This window comes from Eptesicus fuscus, chromosome 23 (assembly GCF_027574615.1).
Source record: "Eptesicus fuscus isolate TK198812 chromosome 23, DD_ASM_mEF_20220401, whole genome shotgun sequence".
NCBI lineage: Eukaryota > Metazoa > Chordata > Mammalia > Chiroptera > Vespertilionidae > Eptesicus > Eptesicus fuscus.
In genome coordinates this window covers 14,041,561-14,060,809 of record NC_072495.1, presented here as the reverse complement: position 1 = coordinate 14,060,809, position 19,249 = coordinate 14,041,561, and the positions used below count along the sequence as shown (strand labels likewise).

General features: G+C 46.4%; 1 protein-coding gene across 2 annotated transcripts; it reads left to right on the top strand.

The window, feature by feature from the left end:
* The first annotated feature begins 491 nt into the window (after nt 1-491).
* HEPACAM (hepatic and glial cell adhesion molecule) lies at nt 492-11,191 on the top strand. 2 transcript variants are annotated; one of them, XM_054712750.1, is made up of 7 exons: nt 492-576; nt 7,612-7,953; nt 8,702-8,983; nt 9,238-9,331; nt 9,892-9,965; nt 10,266-10,336; nt 10,904-11,191. In XM_054712750.1, exons 1-7 carry the CDS (start codon nt 492-494, stop codon nt 11,189-11,191), a joined length of 1,236 nt encoding a protein of 411 aa, XP_054568725.1. The 2 variants fall into 2 exon arrangements, with proteins under 2 accessions (XP_054568725.1, XP_054568724.1); XM_054712749.1 differs by having other exon boundaries at nt 9,892-10,121.
* Nucleotides 11,192-19,249: the final 8,058 nt, after the last annotated feature.

Genomic DNA, 19,249 nt, shown 5'->3' with positions numbered 1-19,249 from the left:
TTTTAAAAGCTTCTATCCCTCCCTCTTCAAAATTTATTGGAGGTCTGTTCCTGGCATACACCTTCCTTCTCAGGAATAAGGAGCATGAGGTGGAGACAGGATGGATTGGGACACGAGTCCAATTTAGCGTGTGTCCCAGCTCAGTCCCTATTGAGCCCAAATCCTCATCTCCCCCTCATAGTGGTTCTCATCACAGACAGGGAAGAACTGATGGGCCCCCGGGACCCATTAGATTGGCACCCCCTCTGAAGATTATCTCCTAAGCAAATACCCCCTTTCTAAACTGGGGATGTAGGGCTTTGAAACTAGAAAATGCCAGGTCTGAAAGAGAAGAAAGAACAAGTCCAGCAACACACAGAGCTCTGTGTATTCAGAGAGAAGTTGGCAGGGTTGTGCTCGGGCAGAGAAACTCCGAGTGGTACAAAGGGACGTGCCCAGAGTGAAGAAATCATGCTAATTGTCTGCACCGAAGCTGGAGAACGCCACCCAAAATGAAGAGAGAAAGGGGAGCCCTGTCCAGAGCCTTCAGTGCCCTGCGCCTCACTCCTTTTGTCTACCTTCTTCTGATCCAGACAGGTAGGAGACCAGAAGGGTAAGGAAGGGTTTGGAGAAGGGACTGGGGCTTCCAAAGGTGAGGGAGGGGAGAGTGGAGGGCCAGAATGTCTTTAGGGTGGGAGGAGGGGAGAGAGCTCAGCTGCGTGGGAAGCATCTCAGTGAATTCAGGCATTCGTGTTGAATGTATTTCTTCATTCTGCAAGGCCCCTGCCCCCTCCCCCAAAAGGCTGCATGACTTTGGAGCTCCCACGGCATTCAGGACATTCGATGAAGGGCAATGAGCCATTTTTATAGGATGACTTGTCAGTACGGGCCAGTTCGGCATTCTTTGCAAGGATTATGGTGAGGCTTGGAGGGGTGGCGGAATCTTGGTTTTGTGCTTCCCCAACCTCCTGCCCCCACTTCTCTGAGTGTAAAACAGCAAGAGATATAAGAAGCTTTGGCGATAACGAGTCTCCTGATTTTGGAGAGTAACACCAAACTACCCATAACTCACCTTACACCGTAGACACCTGTCTCCTGTTCCACCACCTACCAACTTATTTTAAGTATATTTATGTACACACACACACACACACACACACACACACACACTGTCCCAGAAAGCTTAGTAACTCACAATTTAGTTGGGTAAACAGATGCAGAGATCATTTTAGTAAAACGCAGAAACTCTTTTGAGTCAGATATGCAGAGGATGCCTGGGAGCAGAGAGAAGTCACCTACCCCACCAGGAAACAGATGCTGGTGGTGCTGGGTGGGGTTGGGGGAATACCAGGGGAGGTCACCTGGGAATGTCTGACTAAATTTTAAAGGATCAGATAAAATAGGGAGGTGTGGGAGTGGGCATTAGCGTTGGGGAAATGGGCAAAGGTCGACAGCTTGAAATGGCATCCTGTGTTTAGGAGCAGCCTAGCTGTTCTCCACTGCTGGAGAGGAAAGTGTGAGTAAGTTAGGCAAGAGCCTGGTGAACTACACTGAGTAAACCAGAAGAGTCTGTAAAAGGTGGAGTGGGGAGAGCATTGAAAGGTTCTAATCTGGGGGCTGGGAGGGCCAGACGTGTGTTGGGTTAGCTCCCTCTGCAGTGAGGCATTGGAGGGGAACTGGAGGCAAACAAGATAGGAAAGGGTGTCACCTTTGTCCTTGCTCTGACATGTTGGAGAAAATGGACTTATGTATTCATTTCCTAGGGCTGCTATAGCAAAGAACCACAAACTGGGTGGCCTGGAAAACAGAAATTTATTGTCTCACAGTTTGGGAGGCTAATAGTTTGAGATGAACGTGTCGGCAAAACTCAGCTGATGGAGATAGAAAAGGATCTGTTCTAGGCCTCTCTGCTTCTAGTAATTCCTTGGCTTATGGCAGCATAATTTCAGTATTTACATGATATTCTCCCTGTGCGTGTGTCTGTGTCCAAATTTCTCCTTTTTATAAGTCAAATTGGATTAGAGGCCCATCTTCATCTTAGCTTATTACCTCCACAAGGACCTCCTTGCCAAATAAGGCCACATTCTGAGGTACTGAGATTAGGACTTCAACATATGAATTTTAGGGGACACAATTCAACCCATAAAAGGCTACTGCAGTAGTTCATGAGAGAAATAGCATGGGCTGGAATTAGAATAAAGACAGAGGGAATGAGGAATGTTGAGAGAATATTTTGGAGGGAAAGTCAGGACTTAGTGATTGATAAGAAGTGGGAGGATCCAGAGAGGGAGGTATGGGTTCTGTGTGAAAACTTACACAAAAATTGTGAGGATATGATCATTACTATTGTCCATGTTAAGGTTGAAATACCTATGACACATCTGTGGGAAATGTTGAATAGCCTGAACCTGGGGGCCAGGGAGGCTAGGGCTGATGGGAGGTATTTGGAAGCTGTCAGCCCATAGGTAAGATTTAAAAGAATGGATAATAGCACCTAGGATGAGAAAATAGGCTAAAAATGGAACATTGAATAACCCCAAGATTTGTAGAGGGAAAAAATCCCATTGAGGAGACCATAAAGGAACAGTCACAGGGACAGAGGGAGAACTAGAAGACTGTGTGTGCAGAAAGTCAAGGGAGTTGAGAGTTTTCTAGAGAACCAACATCAAATGTATCAAAGAGGTCCAATACAATAAGTACCTAAAAGAGTCCATTAGATATGGCATTTAAGAGGAGGTTGCTATTGGCCTTACTGAGAAGAGTCTCAGTGGAAATGATAATGACTTGAAGAAATAATGAGAGCTGTAGGTTTGGGGAATTGGGAATACAAAGTACATATGAAATATACAAATCAGAGATGTCCCTAACTCCTTCAGGCCATCATATAATAAGAAAAAAAAATTACAGAAATATATTGTTAGTCAATGTGACTGGGCAAAAACAAAAGGTGGCAAAGGGTCTAAAGTGTGGGAGAATTAATAAATATAACAAAAAATTCTCAATATAAACTATGCTAATAAGATATTAGTTATGACCTATGACAGTTAAGAAATCAGTGCAGGGTCAGGCCATTGTACTGCTGTGATCTGAGAGCAATAAAGAGCTGACATTCTATAAGAAATTTCTGCCATCTTTAATATATTAGTTAGAAAAATGCCAACTTCTGCCCTGACCAGTTTGGCTCAGTGGATAGAGCATCCACCTGCAGACTGAATGGTCCCAGGTTCGATTCTGGTCAAGGGCATGTACCTTGGTTGCGGGCACATCCCCAGTGGGGAGTGTGCAGGAGGCAGCTGATTGATGTTTCTAACTCTCTATCCCTCTACCTTCCTCTCTGTAAAATATAAATAAAATATATTTAAAAAAAAAAGAAAAATGCCAACTTCTTTGACAAATAAATGCCAAAATTTAAGTTATTGGTGTTAACCATGTAGTGGTAAGATGAAGTTCCAGCTAGGCCTGGGATGAGGAAGGACTCTGCTCCATGAAGTTTTTCAGGGACAAAAATGATGGAGCTCTGTCAACTTTGAGATGTGTTTCCAATGGTCACTCTGAGATTTATCTCCATTTCCTCTAGGTAGAAAAAAATTTAAATGGGTGTAGGGGGTCCTAAACCAGCCTATAGAGGGTACCTATCACTTTCACTAGTTCATTGGCTAGAACTCAGTCACCTGGCCAAACCTAACTGCAAGGGAAGCTGGAAAATATAGTTTTTTTTTAATTTTTTAAAAATATATTTTATTGATTTTTCACAGAGAGGAAGGGAGAGGGATAGAGAGTTAGAAACATCGATGAGAGAGAAACATCAATCAGCGGCCTCCTGAACACCCCCCACTGGGGATGTGCCTGCAACTAAGGCACATGCCCTTGACCAGAATCGAACCTGGGACCCTTCAGTCCGCTGGCCGATGCTCTATCCACTGAGCCAAACCCGTCAGGGCAGGAAAATATAGTTTTTAAGATTGGCACTAAAAGGGAAGCTTGGACCATGTCACCCAAGCTCCCAAAGATTTACCTTAATCCTTTGTGCTTATGGCAGCAATCACCAAGCCAGCCTCAGATAAGTAACACTCAATATTTAATGCTCTGTCCCTAATATCGATTAATAAAACTTTCCTAAATTCATCACAGCCCAATTCATGGATCATGCAACAAAGGCTTTCCTAGAGGCCAGGACAGCGTTTTACAGACATAAACACAGCATGCCACAAATCTAGATAATCTGATTTGCAAGATTTTACTCTTTGGAATCTTATAACTATTCCATCCTCTTTTTTTTCCCAATTAAAAATTACATACAGAAAAAATGCATTTAGCATAAGGATACAGCTGGATGAACCTTTGAAAAGTGAACAAACTCATGTAATCAGTGCCCAAGATCAAGTAATAGATCACTTTAGCACCTCATACAATTTCAGGGACTACTGCCCTCCCACCAGAGTCACATTGGTATACTAATTTCCAATACAGATGAATTTTGCATGTCTTTGAACTTTATATAACTGGAATCAGATGTATGCATTATTTTTTGTCTGGTTTCTTTCACTGAACACCAAATTTGTAAGATTCATCCATGTTTCGTGTTTGGGGCGTTATGAATAGAGTTGTTAAAACATTCTAAGGTGCATGTTTTGGTTACAGAGATACACATTTCTTTGGGGGATACACCTAGGAATAGAATTACTGAGTTATATGCATGTGTTAAGCTTTAGTAAATAGGACCAAACGGTTTTTGAAAGTGGTTGTATCAATCTGCATTCCCACCTGCATTATGTGAGAGTTCCAGATGCCCCATTGATCACCAACAATTCTTTTTTATTTTAACCATCTTAGTGAGTTTGAGGTGCTGTCAAATTGTGATTTAGAATTGCATTTCCATGGTTATTAATGAAGTGTCTTTTTCAAATCTTTATGAGCCATTTGGATATCCTTTTTTGTGAAGTACCTATTCCAAGTCTTTTGCCCATTTGCTATTAAGTTTTTAGGATTTAAAAAAAAAATTATTGATTTGTAGGAATTTAAAAAGAAACATATTTTGGGTATGAGTCCTTTATAGGATATGTATTACAAATACCTCCCACTCTACAGCTTGCCTTTTCACTGTCTTAATACTGCTATTGGATGAATAGAAGCTCTTAATTTTATTGTGTCCAATGTATCATTTTCTTCTTTTATGGGTGTCACACTTTTGTGTTCTATCTAAGAAATCTGTGTCTGTCCTCAAGTTGTGGAGATATTCCCCTGTGTTTTCTTTTTAAAACATTGATGTTTTACCTTTCACAGTTAGATATACAATCCATCTAGAATTGATATTTGTGTAAGGTGTGAAGTAAGGATCAAGTTTTTGTTTTGTTTGTTTGTTTGTTTGTTTGCTTTGTTAATCCATTGATTTTTAGAGAGAGTGGAAGGGAGGGGGAGAGACCAAGAGAGAAATATCCATGTAAGAGAGACATATCGATCGGTTGCCTCCCGCCTGCTCCCTGACCGAGGTACGTTTCCTTGACTGGAATTGAACCTGTGACCATGGGCCAATGCTCTATCTACTGATCCAAAGTGGCTAGGGCTCAAGATTCATTTTTTTCCTACATGACCCCGCACTATTTATTGGGGGGAAAAATTCTTTCCCAACTACATGACAATAGCAGCTTTGTCATAAGTCAAGTGCTCATATACAAGTGTATTTTTGGACTCTCTCTCTATTCTGTTCTATTGATCTATTTGTCTATCTGTGCCAAGATTACAAAGTAAACATTCTGGTATTGTATTCAATTTATAAGCCAGTTTAGGAGAATTGACAGCTTAACAACAGTGGTTAACATAGAATTCTCTGTCTGCCATTTTAATACTATTAACTGGGTGCGTATTACGCTTTGATTGATTGAACAGTTGACCGGTCACTGGACAATTGGACACTTAGCATATTAGGCTTTTATTATATAGGATAAATTTAAGGCAAATACTAGTATGTGGACACTTTTGCAAAGCAAAATTAGCACATAAAAATGAGTCGATAGGTGTCTTTAAAGGAAGAGGCTTTTAAGGGAATCCGAGGCTATTGACAGATGCATTCTTGTGCTTTATAGCTTGACATTGCTTGGTGTCACAGGAGGTCAAAATCCTACTTGATGAAGGCCACCTACCTGACCCAGTATGGCACTGTTTAAGTTGATCAGTCAATTTCCTTTTGTTCAGCCTCGGGTGGGAACAGACACTTCCTACATAATGATGCCTCAGAGACTAGAGGTCAGTAATTAAGTTAATCACTTCTCAAGGTTGAATAGTCCTAGTCCCTTTTATTTCTACTGTGGATCACAATTGTTAGCCACTTCCTCATTTCTGTGTCCTGCTTTGGCTCCTGTCCCAGTTCTCTGTGTCCCTTGAAAGCTTCGGAACCCTGAGCTTAATACAGAGACTCCAGTTTTGGCAAGAATTTTGGGAAACAGTGTTTGCTTGGCAAAATGCTCTCTTTGTCAGCTTCTGAGAAAGACTGCTCAGTCACTTCTGAACACCTGTACATACCCCTGTGAGTCACGGTGGGAGGAAGACTCCCACCTAGAGGAGGTTAGTAAGGCCTAGGGCAGTGGTCGGCAACTGCGGCTCTTTGGCCCCTTGAGTGTGGCTCTTCCACAAAATACCACGGCCTGGGCGAGTCTATTTTGAAGAAGTGGCGTTAGAAGAAGTTTAAGTTTAAAAAATGTGGCTCTCAAAAGAAATTTCAATCGTGGTACTGTTGATATTTGGCTCTGTTGACTAATGAGTTTGCCGACCACTGGCCTAGGGCAATCCATATGCTATAGCTTCTCAGTGTTGTCATCCTGAAGAATCAGGTTTAATTGGCAGAAAGAGCAGGTGGAGCCCAATCTTACAAGGCCTTCTGATCCCAAACTTTTTGTTTCACTCATCCTAAATCCCTCTTCTAAAGGGAATACAAATTGGGCTGGAGTTTGGGTGAATTTTCAAAATCATCTACCCTGTTGCAGGGCTGTGTTGCACTGGGTAGGCCTAGTAAGATGCTACGTGCAGCTGAGGCAAGGATAGGAGAGGCTCTTGGTCTAACCAGAAGGTGGCCCAGTTGTCTTCAGACCCCTAAACTTCCCCTTTAGTGCACCATCATGTGACATACTCCTTTCTTTGTGAATCTATGTCCCCATGCTTTCTCCATCACCCAACCCCACCTCACTCTCCCAATTTTAAGTCAAGAAAACCTGACAAATTCACCCTAAGGTCTAATGACTTATAAGCTACCGAGGATAAAAAAATGTTTGTCTGTTTTGCTCAATGATATATCCCAAGGATACAGAACAGTGCCTGGCACATGGTAAGTGCTCAATAAATATTTCTACAAATGGTGTGGGTGAGCTGGACTCTTCCAGAGGGAAACCACCAGAGGCAGAGGGCCAGATGGAAGAAGAGTTAAGGGCAACGGGATGGGTGTGAGGGATGATGGAGGAGCAGAGGGGCCCAGAGCTACAGGGGGAGAAGAGAAGGCACCAGAGAGCAAGAAGGAAGGACACCTGTGAAGGGCCCAGAATGAATGGGGAGACCTGAAGAGGTCAGAGGAATTACAGGTGGGAGTGAGGTAAGGAGCCAGGGGTCTGATGCCGCCCTCTCCCCATGGGCCTCTGTTCATAGGGCCCCTGCAGGGGGTGAACATCACCAGCCAGGTCCGCCTGATCCATGGCACAGTGGGGAAGGCCGCACTGCTCTCCGTGCAGTACAGCAGCACCAGCAGCGACAAGCCCGTGGTGAAGTGGCAGCTGAAGCGGGACAAGCCAGTGACCGTGGTGCAGTCCATTGGCACAGAGGTCATCGGCAACCTGCGACCTGACTATCGAGACCGCATCCGCCTCTTTGAGAATGGCTCCCTGCTTCTCAGCGACCTGCAGCTCACCGACGAGGGCACCTACGAGGTTGAGATCTCCATCACGGATGACACCTTCACCGGGGAGAAGACCATCAACCTCACCGTAGATGGTAAAGCACTCTGGCAGGGGAGGAGGGGGGGCTGGTCCTGAGACCGGGGCAGGGTCTGTTAGACCCTGGAACGCCAACACAAAAACCACTCAGGAGCTGAGAGTAAGCCAGTGGGACCTTAGCAGTTAGCAGATAGGCTAGAGTAAACAGGTAAAGAGTGCTTACTATAGTCCAGAAACTGGTTTAAGTACTTTGCATATATTGACTCTGTTAATGCTCACAATAATCTAGGGATAGTAAAGTAAATATCATCCCCATTTGCAGAAGAGGAAACTGAGGCACCAAAAGGTTGAGTAACTTGCCTACGTCTTGCAGCTAGTAAGTGATTGAGCCAATATTTGAACCCAGGCAGCTGGACTTAGTCTTCGTTGTTCTACACTGGGTCAGTTTACGGCATCTTAGGAAGGTATTTGGGAAAAAGGGGGAGGGAAGGTCCATGAGGGTGGGGACCATGGCTGCCTTGTTCAGTATTGTACCTCCTGTGCTTCGTAGGTACTCGATAAATAGCTGGTAAATAAATGAGTGAATGGGGGCATCTGTAATACTTTCAACAATAAAGATAAATTAAAAATAAATTAATAAACGAGTGAATGAATGGATGGATGGATGGTGGTCAAGAACTTGACTAATGATCTCTGAAGGGCCTCTCTGACCACAAACTGAGTTGTGCTGTGTTGAAGGTAGAGAGTTAGGAAGGTGGGAGGAGCTTTTTGGCCCCTGGCTCACAGCCTCCCCTCCCCGGGCTCAGTGCCCATTTCGAGGCCACAGGTGTTAGTGGCTTCGACCACCGTGCTGGAGCTCAGTGAAGCCTTCACCCTGAACTGCTCCCATGAGAACGGCACCAAGCCCAGCTACACCTGGCTGAAGGATGGCAAGCCCCTCCTCAATGACTCGCGAATGCTCCTGTCCTCCGACCAAAAGGTGCTCACCATCACGCGTGTGCTCATGGAGGACGACGACCTGTACAGCTGTGTGGTGGAGAACCCCATCAGCCAGGGCCGCAGCCTGCCCATCAAAATCACCGTGTACAGTGAGTCTCCCTGCCTGCCCTCCCGTCAGGGCTCAAAACCCACGAGGGGCTACAGACATCCCAGACAGAGGGAGAGGGAGGCAGAGATGGGCCAACTCTCCGTGGAGAACAGCAAAAGGTGGGAAGTGGGCCCTGGGCAAGCTCTGCCTTGAGCCAGCCATACTGCCTGTGGCTCCTTTTCTCTTCCACCCAATGCAGGAAGCTCGCCTCACCACCCCCAGGTCTCTCACTTCTCTGCCTTTCTCTCTCCCTAGAAAGAAGCTCCCTCTACATCATCTTGTCCACAGGAGGCATCTTCCTCCTTGTGACCTTGGTGACAGTCTGTGCCTGCTGGAAACCCTCCAAAAAGTCTAGGTAACTCCTCAAGTTCCACACCCTGAGCATCCTAATCCTTCAGTCCACACCCAAGCTCTCTTCTTTTCGAAGTCTCTTTAAATGCCTTTCCTCCCAGGGCCCCGCACTTCTGCCCAGGAGATCCATCTCACCACTGTGTACAGTGTATGGAACCACCCCCGATGACCCACACTGTTAATAATGGTTTCACTTGCAGGGCACCTTTCTCGGGCTAGGCACTGTGGTTGTGGTTAGTGCCCTACCTTTTAAGTATCATTACCTGCAGTTTACAGATAAAGACACTGAGACTCAAATTGGTTAAACCAGTGGTCGGCAAACTCATTAGTCCACAGAGCGGCATGCGGCTCGCGAGCCGCAGTTTGCTGACCACTGGGTTGAATGACTTGTCCACCGTCACAATGCCAGCGGCAAACTTAGATTTGACTCATTCCAGCCCCTCCTCCTGTTATCCGGCCTTTTTTTTACAGCCATCAACTCGCCCTTGTCCCCACCCCCAGACCTCCTCCTGCTCACACTCAGCAGTTCTGTTCATGGGGTGCTGGGTTGATTTGCAGAAAGAAGAAGAAACTGGAAAAACAGAACTCCCTGGAATATATGGATCAGAATGATGACAGCCTGAAGCCGGAAGGTGAGCTCCCAGCGGCCCACTCACCCAACCCATCCTCACTCAGATCAGTGGGCTTCTGGGAAAAGGCAGAACTGGGCCACAAGGAAGCCGGCTCTGCAGGGCCCCTTCCTCCACCAACTGCACGAAGACTGCAGAGCAGGGAGAGGTGCGGCCAAGGTAGGACCCCCGCGTGTTGCTGATCCTTTGGTGGAGGAGGTTGTGGCGGGGCCTTGGCTGGCCACCTGGGGAGCAGAAGTAGGTGCTGGCTGGTGGGGAGGGTTCTGGATCTGGGCCAGCCACCCCATTCTTCGCCCTGTGCAGCAGACACCCTCCCGCGAAGTGGAGAGCAGGAGCGGAAGAACCCCATGGCGCTCTATGTTCTGAAGGACAAGGTGAGCCGCTGGGGCCTGGGTGCCTCACACACACACACACACACACCAATGAGCCCTACCACGTCCTGGTGCTAGATACAAATATCCCTTTATGGTGCTCAGAACGGCCTGAGAAATAGGCGTGCCGTCCCCATTTTACAGGTTAGGAAAATAAGGCCGATGAAGGTGAAGGGACTTGCCCAGGATCAACCAAGGAAATAAAGGGGCAGGTCTAGGCCTTTCGTTCAGGTCTTTGAACAATCAGCTCTGGTCATTTCCCCTCTGTTCCACTAACGCGGCCCCAGGCTATCCTAGACAGGTGGAAAGAGGACAACCAGGAACAAAGCACTCAAGTAAATGCATTTCACTGTTTACTGAGCACCTGTTATCTGCCAGGCACCATGCTGAGTGTCTTGTATTGAAGGGGGGGGGGGGGGCGGGGAACCAGACCTCTGTCTGCAATCTTCCAAGAGGTGGAAGTGTGGAGGGAACTATCTCCTTCGCTTAGGTTTGCCCAGCGCCCCTTGAACACCAGTCGCGCCCCTAAAGCGGGCCGCTGGCCGCTGACCCCGGCGCGTGTCCTTGCAGGACGCCCAGGAGCCCGAGGAGGAGCCTGCTCCGGAGCCCCGCGCAACGGAGCCCGGCCCGCCCGGCTACTCGGTGTCGCCGGCAGTTCCTGGCCGCTCGCCCGGGCTGCCCGTGCGCTCTGCCCGCCGGTACCCGCGCTCGCCCGCGCCCTCCCCCGCTCCCGGTCGGACGCACACGTCTCCATCCCGGGCGCCCGGCTCGCCTGGTCGCTCGAGCATACTTCGGACTGCGGGCGCGCGCTTGATCCGCGAGCCGGAGGAGGCCGCCCCGGTGGGGATCAGCGCCTGAGCCGCCGGGGACCCGCCTTCCCTCCGGGCAGCCCGCACGCGCTGCGGCCGGCCGGGGAGGTGGGGAGGCCCGAGAGGCCAGAAAGCGGCGCGAAGGGAGGTCCCTGCAGGAGCGCACGGCGCACGGGTCTCGCCTGAGGACGTGGATGAGCTTGAGCCGACGGAGGAGGCAGCGGGGAGCCGGAGATTCAGGGGTGAAACCGGGTCGCGTTTGCTTCTGGTTCGCTGGCAGTGTTGTCGGTGGATAAGGGCTGTGCCCCCTTAGGACTATATAGATGATTAAATTTCCGGCACAGCCCTCCAGGGGTCTTCTGGAAACTAACATCAGTAACCTAACTCCCGCGACTATCCCGCGCCCTTCCCGGGGAGCGCGCATGCTTCCCACCCGCCTCCCTTCCCTCTGAAGGAACGCCTGGTTCCTGGCACGTTTGGGGCAAGCCCAGGTTACAGAGGCCTTTTGCTCAAAATGCACAACTGTCTAAAGGAAGGGGAAGTCAGATGCCGGTGACTGTGTCCTGAACATCCGGAAATCATTGTGAAGGCAGTGCCTCTGGGCACCTGGTACCTGGGTACCTACCAGTTGACGCGAGAGGAGCTCAAGCGCATTCTTTTGCCCCCTGACCTGGGCCCTACCGAGAGCAAAGGATTCAAGCCCCGGGCTTGGCCTCCTCCCAAAGCCTCCCTCAGAGAGAGGCATGCTAAGCGTTCCTTCTGTCTCTGATCCTACGGAGAGGGATTCTCATTCACTCCCCGAGCCCAGAAAGCTAGATCAAGTGAAGAACTGTTTTTAACCCTCACACCTGTGCCTTCTCCCTGGCTTCCTTACACAACAAGCCTTTCAAACAATCATAATCCCCCCCAGAAAGGCTGCGGGCTCCCTCCAGCTGTGAGAGAATAAGGTTTGACTTTCCAGAGAAATGAAGTGGGGGGAGGAGGCTCATTGCTCCCAGCACCTCAGGGAGACGTGATCCAACTCTTGGCTCCCGCCTCGACCTGCACTGCTCCCAGATACCCGGATCCCAAGAGACGGGAGAAGGGCAGACTCCCCAATCACACAGCATCTGAGTACAGAGGTAGGGCCACTGTGTAGCCAGGCCAGGCCCAGGCCCCAGCCTATGGACCAGTTTGTAGGAGAGACAATAATCTACTGTGTGAGGAGAGAGGGCAATTGAAAAAGCTGAAAGAGGAGACCTTCTGTGTCTTCTAACCTCTGCCCCTCCTCAACCTCCTAAACTCCAGTTCTGACTCTCCACGATCCCACAGAGCAATTCCTAAGGCCCCTGTCTCCACCCTTCACACAGGAGCAAGTCCCAGCCCCAAGGGCAAAAACATCTCTAGTTGGCCCCTCCCCCTCTGCCTGTCAGCGTGCCTGGGGCTCATTTGAGCCTGCATGCTTTTGCAGCTCCCCTTAGTTGTCCAGAACTGCTCCCCTAACCTTCCCAGGTGCCTCATCCAGGGATAATACGTAGGTGCAGGGTTAAGTTGCTCAGGCAGGTGTGAGATGCAGGACTCAGAGTAGGGGAAGATGCTGGTCAGCCTGGAGAGGCAGGGGTGAAGGTTAGGGTGGGATGAGATGAGAGTCTGCTGTATTCCGGACCCTGATGCTGAATCCCTGAGGGCCCAGGCCCCGCTTCCCTGGCTGAAGCCAAATTTACCTTGGGTGGGGTTGGGGAGGTTGGGGGAGTGAGGAAGTGGATTTTGTTTCTATTGTATTTTGTTTGGATCTTCATCTTTGTATTACTAGCATCTAGCAGAGTGCCTAGCACATACTGGATGCTCAATAAACTTTTGATGAAATGAAATGACAACTTTCTTCCACTTAAGCAAGGAGAACAAAACAAACTTAAAAACATCAGTCATTTCCCTTTTTTCTTCTCGTCTTCCTTCACCATCCTTCATCCTCTTTTTTTTTTAAATTTCTTTATTGATTAAGGTGTTACATATGTGTCCTTATTCCCCCATTACCCCCCCCCCATTCCCTCCCCACTCATGCCCTCACCCCCCTGTTGTCTGTGTCCATTGGTTAGGCTTATATGCATGCATACAAGTCCTTTGGTTGATCTCTCTCCCTTTCCCCCACCCTCCCCTACCTTCCCTCTGAGGTTTGTTTTTTTTTGTTTGTTTGTTTTGTTTTTTTTAATATATTTTATTGATTTTTTACAGAGAGGAAGAGAGAGGGATAGAGAGTTAGAAACATCGATGAGAGAGAAACATCGATCAGCTGCCTCCTGCACACCCCTTACTGGGGATGTGCCTGCAACCAAGGTACATGCCCTTGACCGGAATCGAACCTGGGACCCTTGAGTCCACAGGCCGACGCTCTCTATCCACTGAGCCAAACCGGTTTCGGCTTCCCTCTGAGGTTTGATGGTCTGATCAATGTTTCTCTGTCTCTGAATCTGTTTTTGTTCATCAGTTTATGTTGTTCGTTATATTCCACAAATGAGTGAGATCGTGTGATATTTATCTTTCTCTGACTGGCTTATTTCACTTAGCCTTCATCCTCTTTGAAAACCCCAAATTGTCCATTCCAAAGTCATTCACCCACATTCATCCATTCAGGTATTCTTTCATTGATTCATAAACATTTGTAACTCCACCATGGTCCAGGCCCTGTGATGGACACTGAGGAAACAGCATTGTTAGGGTTGCCGAAGGAGGAATGTAAGGGATTATAAATTTATTAGGTCATCTGGATACCAGAGGGGCTGAGCCCTCAAATGGCACCAGCACCCAGGGGCAGGGAGTCGGAGATTTTAAAGGACTCTAGGAGGGCTTTTTCTGGGCGGAGAATTCTCTGGGCAGGTCGGGATTCTGGGAAAGTCCGGAGAGATAATGGTCTTAGCAAATGGAATGTGGTCTAAGGGAAAGGAAATAAATGTCCCTTGTGAAGTGGCCTAAAGGTCAATTCCCAGGGGAGGGGTGTCGACTCAATTATTTGATCAAACCTAACAAGCATAACTATGCCATGACTTCTACCCAGAATTCTCATGGAGGAAGACAGATGGGTAAACAGATTATTACAATACAGTATGGAAGATGCAAAGATAGAGGCAGATACAGGGTGCTCTGAGAGCATATAGGAGTGTTCTCTAACCCAGATTAAAGTATCTTGGAGGAGAATAGGCCTGAATTTAGTGTTAGAAAGATTAGTTAATCAGGTGGAGGAGAAGGAAAAAAGGATGAAAGAACACATATTTGAGGCATGTATGAAATCTTGGCAATGTAACATGAGTCCAGATTACTTAGTCCCCATAAAATGTGGATTGCTCAGGGATACATATTTACATAGCCCTGTAATGGAAACGACTTGGACAAGTGACGAGGTGGGAGAGCTGAGCCTGGGACGCCTGTATTAAGTTGGTGTCCTGGGAAGGACCCCCAGCTGGTCATATCCCAGGCTTTGAAAAGAAAAATTTAGCCCTGGCCGGTGTTGCACAGTAGGTTGGGCGTCATCCTGGTTGGGGTCTCAGTACCTGGTGGGGAGACATGCAAGGCAGCCAATCTATGTTTCTCTCTCACATCGATGTTTCTCTCCCTCTCCCTTTCTCTCTTTCTAAAAATCAATTTTAAAATATTTTTTAAAAACACATAAAATAAAATTGCAAATCCTCTCTAGAGAAAAGCACCTCCTAAAATTTTCAGAGATTAAGACCAATCAAAGATGAATTACAGTGAAAGGTCATAAACACAGGTGGAAACAAATCACCATGAAGGAGAGTCTGCAGACTAAAAAGCAATAGATTTAGACTCCCAAAGGTTTCTGATATTGAAGCTATCAGATATAAAATAATTATGGGATATAAAATATTTATGTTCAATAAATAAAAGGCAAAATTTAATAAGCAGCAAGAGACTAGCAAAAATGAACAAATTTGGCCCTGACTGGTTTGGCTCAGTGGCTAGAGTGTCGGCTTGCGGACTCAAGGGTCCCAGGTTTGATTCCAGTCAAGGGCATGTACGTTGGTTGCGGGCACATCCCCAGTAGGGAGTGTGCAGGAGGCAGCTGATCGATGTTTCTCTCTCATCGATGTTTCTAACTCTCTCTCCCTCTCCCTTCCTCTCTGTAAAAAATCAATAACTGTTAACCTAGAACAGTGGTCGGCAAACTGCGGCTCTCGAGCCACAGTTTGCCGCTCTGTTGACTAATGAGTTTGCTGACCACTGACCTAGAATAGTTAGCAAATCAAACTTCCATACATGAGGGCAAAAGAAGGATATTATCAGACAAACAAAACTATCATCAACACTAAAAAAAAACAAACGCCTAAAATATTTTAGGAAGAGGGGAAAATTATTCCAAAAGAAATGTTTAAGGTACAAGAAAGAATGGTAAGCAAAGAGATGAGTAGAAAGAGAAAGATGAATCTCAACAGTCCTTTATAAAATGACAATAATATCTAATCTGGGGTTCCCAAAGTTCAGACCAATAAAATACAAGGAAATAGCCGAAACCAGTTTGGCTCAGTGGATAGAGCGTCGGCCTGCGGACTCAGGGGTCCCAGGTTCGATTCCAGTCAAGGGCATGTACCTTGGTTGCAGGCACATCCCCAGTTAGGGGGTGTGCAAGAGGCAGCTGATCGATGTTTCTCTCTCATTGATGTTTCTAACTCTCTATCCCTCTCTCTTCCTCTCTGTAAAAAATCAATAAAATATATTTTTAAAAAATACAAGGAAATAATAGCAGGTAAATTGAAAAGGAAGTATCAGAATGAGATTACTCCAGGGTCCTTGAATTCTTTGGGAAGAAAAAGGTGGTCAAGATTAACTTTAGAGGCTGCACGACAGCAGCTGAAGGGCAGAGGAGTTGGTGTAGCCGGTCTTGTCCTCTCTGTGAGGTCACAGCTGGTGCCAATGTTCGGCGTTCAGGAAGGTCTTCATTTAGTGAAACCACAGCAGTGGCGCACGCTGCCAGTCACAGACCAAGTTTCCCGCCGCGCTGGAGAACCAGATTAAAATGCCCACACTACCCAAAGAAACCTATAGATTCAATGCAATCACTATCAGAATACCAATGTCATTTTTCACAGAACCAGAACAAATAATCCTAAAATTTATATAGGACTACAAAAGACCCAAACAGCCACAGCAATTGAGAAAGAAGAATAAAGTCGAAGGTATCACACTAACTGATATCAAACTATACTACAAGGCTATAGTAATCAAAACAGCAGGGTACTGGCATAAAAACAGACACATAGATCAATGAAACAGAATAGAGAGCCCAGAAATAAGCCCATGCCATGACAAAGGAGGCAAGAATATTTAATGGGGTTAAAACAGTCTGTTCAATAAATGGTGTTGGAAAAACTGAACAGATATATGCAAAAAATGAAACAACCACTTTTTTATACCATATACACGAATAAACTCAAAATAGATTAAAGACTTAAACATAAGACCTGAAATCATAAAACTACTAGAAGAAAACATAGGCAGGAAACTCTGACACTTCACTCAGCAATATTTTTTCTGATATATCTCCCTGGACAAGGGAAACAAAAGACAAAATAAACAAATGGTACCGCATCAACTAAAACATTTTTGCACAGCAAAGGAACCATCAACAAAACTAAAAGATAACTTACTGAATGGAAGAAGATATTTGCCAATGATACATCTGATAAGGGGTTTATATCCAAAACTTTTAGAACTCAATTCAGCACCAAAAACAACAAAATTTTCCAATTTAAAAATGAGCAGAAAACCTGATAGATATTTCTCCAAAGAGGACATACAGATGACCAACAGCCATATGAAAAGATGCTCAATGTCACCAACCATCAGAGAAATGCAAATTCAAACCACAGTGAGATATCACCTCACACATGTCAGAATGACTATCATCAATAAATCAATAAACAACAAGTGTTGGTGAGGATGTGGGAAAAGGGAACTCTTGGGCATTGTCAGTGGGATTGTAAATTGGCGCAGCCCCTATGGAACACAGCATGAAGGTTCCTAAAAAATTTAAAAACAGAACTACCCGATGACCCAGCAATTCCACGTCTGGGTATTTCTCCAAAGAAATCCAACTCATTTTTACACTAATTCAAAAAGATACATGCATTCATTCAGATGTTCATTGCAGCAATATTTACAACAACCAAGATATAAAAGTAACATAAATGTTCATTAATAATTTGATAAAGAAGATGTGGTACCTATATAGTATGAAATATGACTCAGCCATAAAAAAGAACAAAACCTTACCATTTGCAACAACATAGATAGACCTAAAAGGTATTACGCTAAGTGAAATGAGTCAGTCAGAGAAAGACAAATACCATGTGATTTCACTTGGATATGGAATCTAGGAAACTAAATAAATGAACAAACAAAACAGAAACAGACTCACAGATGCAGAGAACAAACTGATGGTTGTCAGATGACAGGGGGCTGGGGGACTGGTTGAAAAGTGAAGGGGTTAGAAGTACAAATTGTTAGTTACAAAATAGTCATGAGCTGTAAAGTAGTATAGGGAATATAGCCAATAATGGAATAACTATGGATGGTGCCAGGTGGAAACTAGACTTACCAGGGGGATCACTTTGTAAGTTATATCAGTGTCTAACCACTATGCTGTACACTTGAATCTAATAATACTGAATGCCAACTATCATTTTTTAAAATGTATAAAATAAACTGAGAAGTAATTAAAGAAAAAAAGAAGCCATCAAGAGTACCTAGAGGTGGTTGAGGCTGACTGAGGTTGGTCAGGGTGGAGATGTGCCGTTCCCAACACACCCAAGGGATAATTAGTGCATAGCTAGTGCTCTCAAAGCACTTCCACGTCCCCTACCCATAAACCGCATACCGACATACCCTGACGAGGAAAGTGGGGCTCAGAGAGGTTATGTGACATTGCAGGTCTCTCTGCCAGTGGAACCAGGATCTCCATATAGTGTAACTGCCTTCAGTCCTACCTGAATCCTTACCTTTTACCCCATGAGCTTGGCCCAGCAGGCATTCCCCGGCTGCATCTTCAGAGAACATGGAATAGGAAGCCAGAGAAGCCAGGAACGAGAGGTGGACATTTTTCCTCTGGAGGGTCCTTTAGAAGGGCACTCAATCCCTGCCCTTTCTCTCCCCTCTTGCAGGCAACTACGAGACACTCACAAGCCTCAGCACTTTAAAACCAGAGGGCAAAGGAAGAATACTTTCTAAACTGGTCACTGGGTCTGCAGATCACCAGGGCAGGGAGCAGAACTTCCTTAAAACTGAAGGCAACTCCCACTGACATTATCCGTTTGACTCATGCAGCCAACTCTTCCTTCGTGCGTGGGAATGAGACAATCAGGGCGCTGATGGGCCAGGTTGCCGGACGTGAGCACTGTGGTCTCTGGGAGCCATCTAGATCCCATCTTACTGTTGGGAAATCCCCTTGGGCAATCACTCCATGGATCCCTGAGTGTCCCTGATGCTTGGACCAAGTAAGGGGAAGGACCTTAATGGCCTACAGGAGCAGCTCTGAGTAATTGACCCCTTCTATACCCATCAGTTCTTAGCACTGGGCCCTCCAGAGTCTGGGAATAGAGAGGCTGGAATGGAATGGAATGGAATGGAATGGAATGGAATGGAATGGAATGGAATGGAATGGAATGGAATGGAGGTGATCTCCAGGGATCAGGCGATCTCCAGGGATGAGGCACATGACTGTGGGACGGGGACCATTCCTCAGGCCGCCGTAGCCTCTGGGGCTCTGTTCCTGCCGCCCATCACTGGCACCTCTCCGCACTGTGCCGCCTGTCCATTCTCACTCAGCTGAGGACAGGGCTAGTCATGAATCCGAATTCCTTTGGGACTTGCCATCTTTCCCCCTGAGGAGGGTTTATATCATCTTTCTAGATTGCACACATTTGAGATAAAACCAGTTGGCATTCAATCCTTAGCAGAGAACTTAGTTAATCTCCCCAAGTCCAGTGTGCAAGCAGGACAGGCTAACAGAGGACTGCTGACAGCAACATTCTTGGGGAGCCAGCAGTCAGGGGGCCAGACAGGCTTCGGGGCTCTGTCTCTGGGAAATCTCAGGTTGGCAGGGTGTGCAGTAAATTCATTT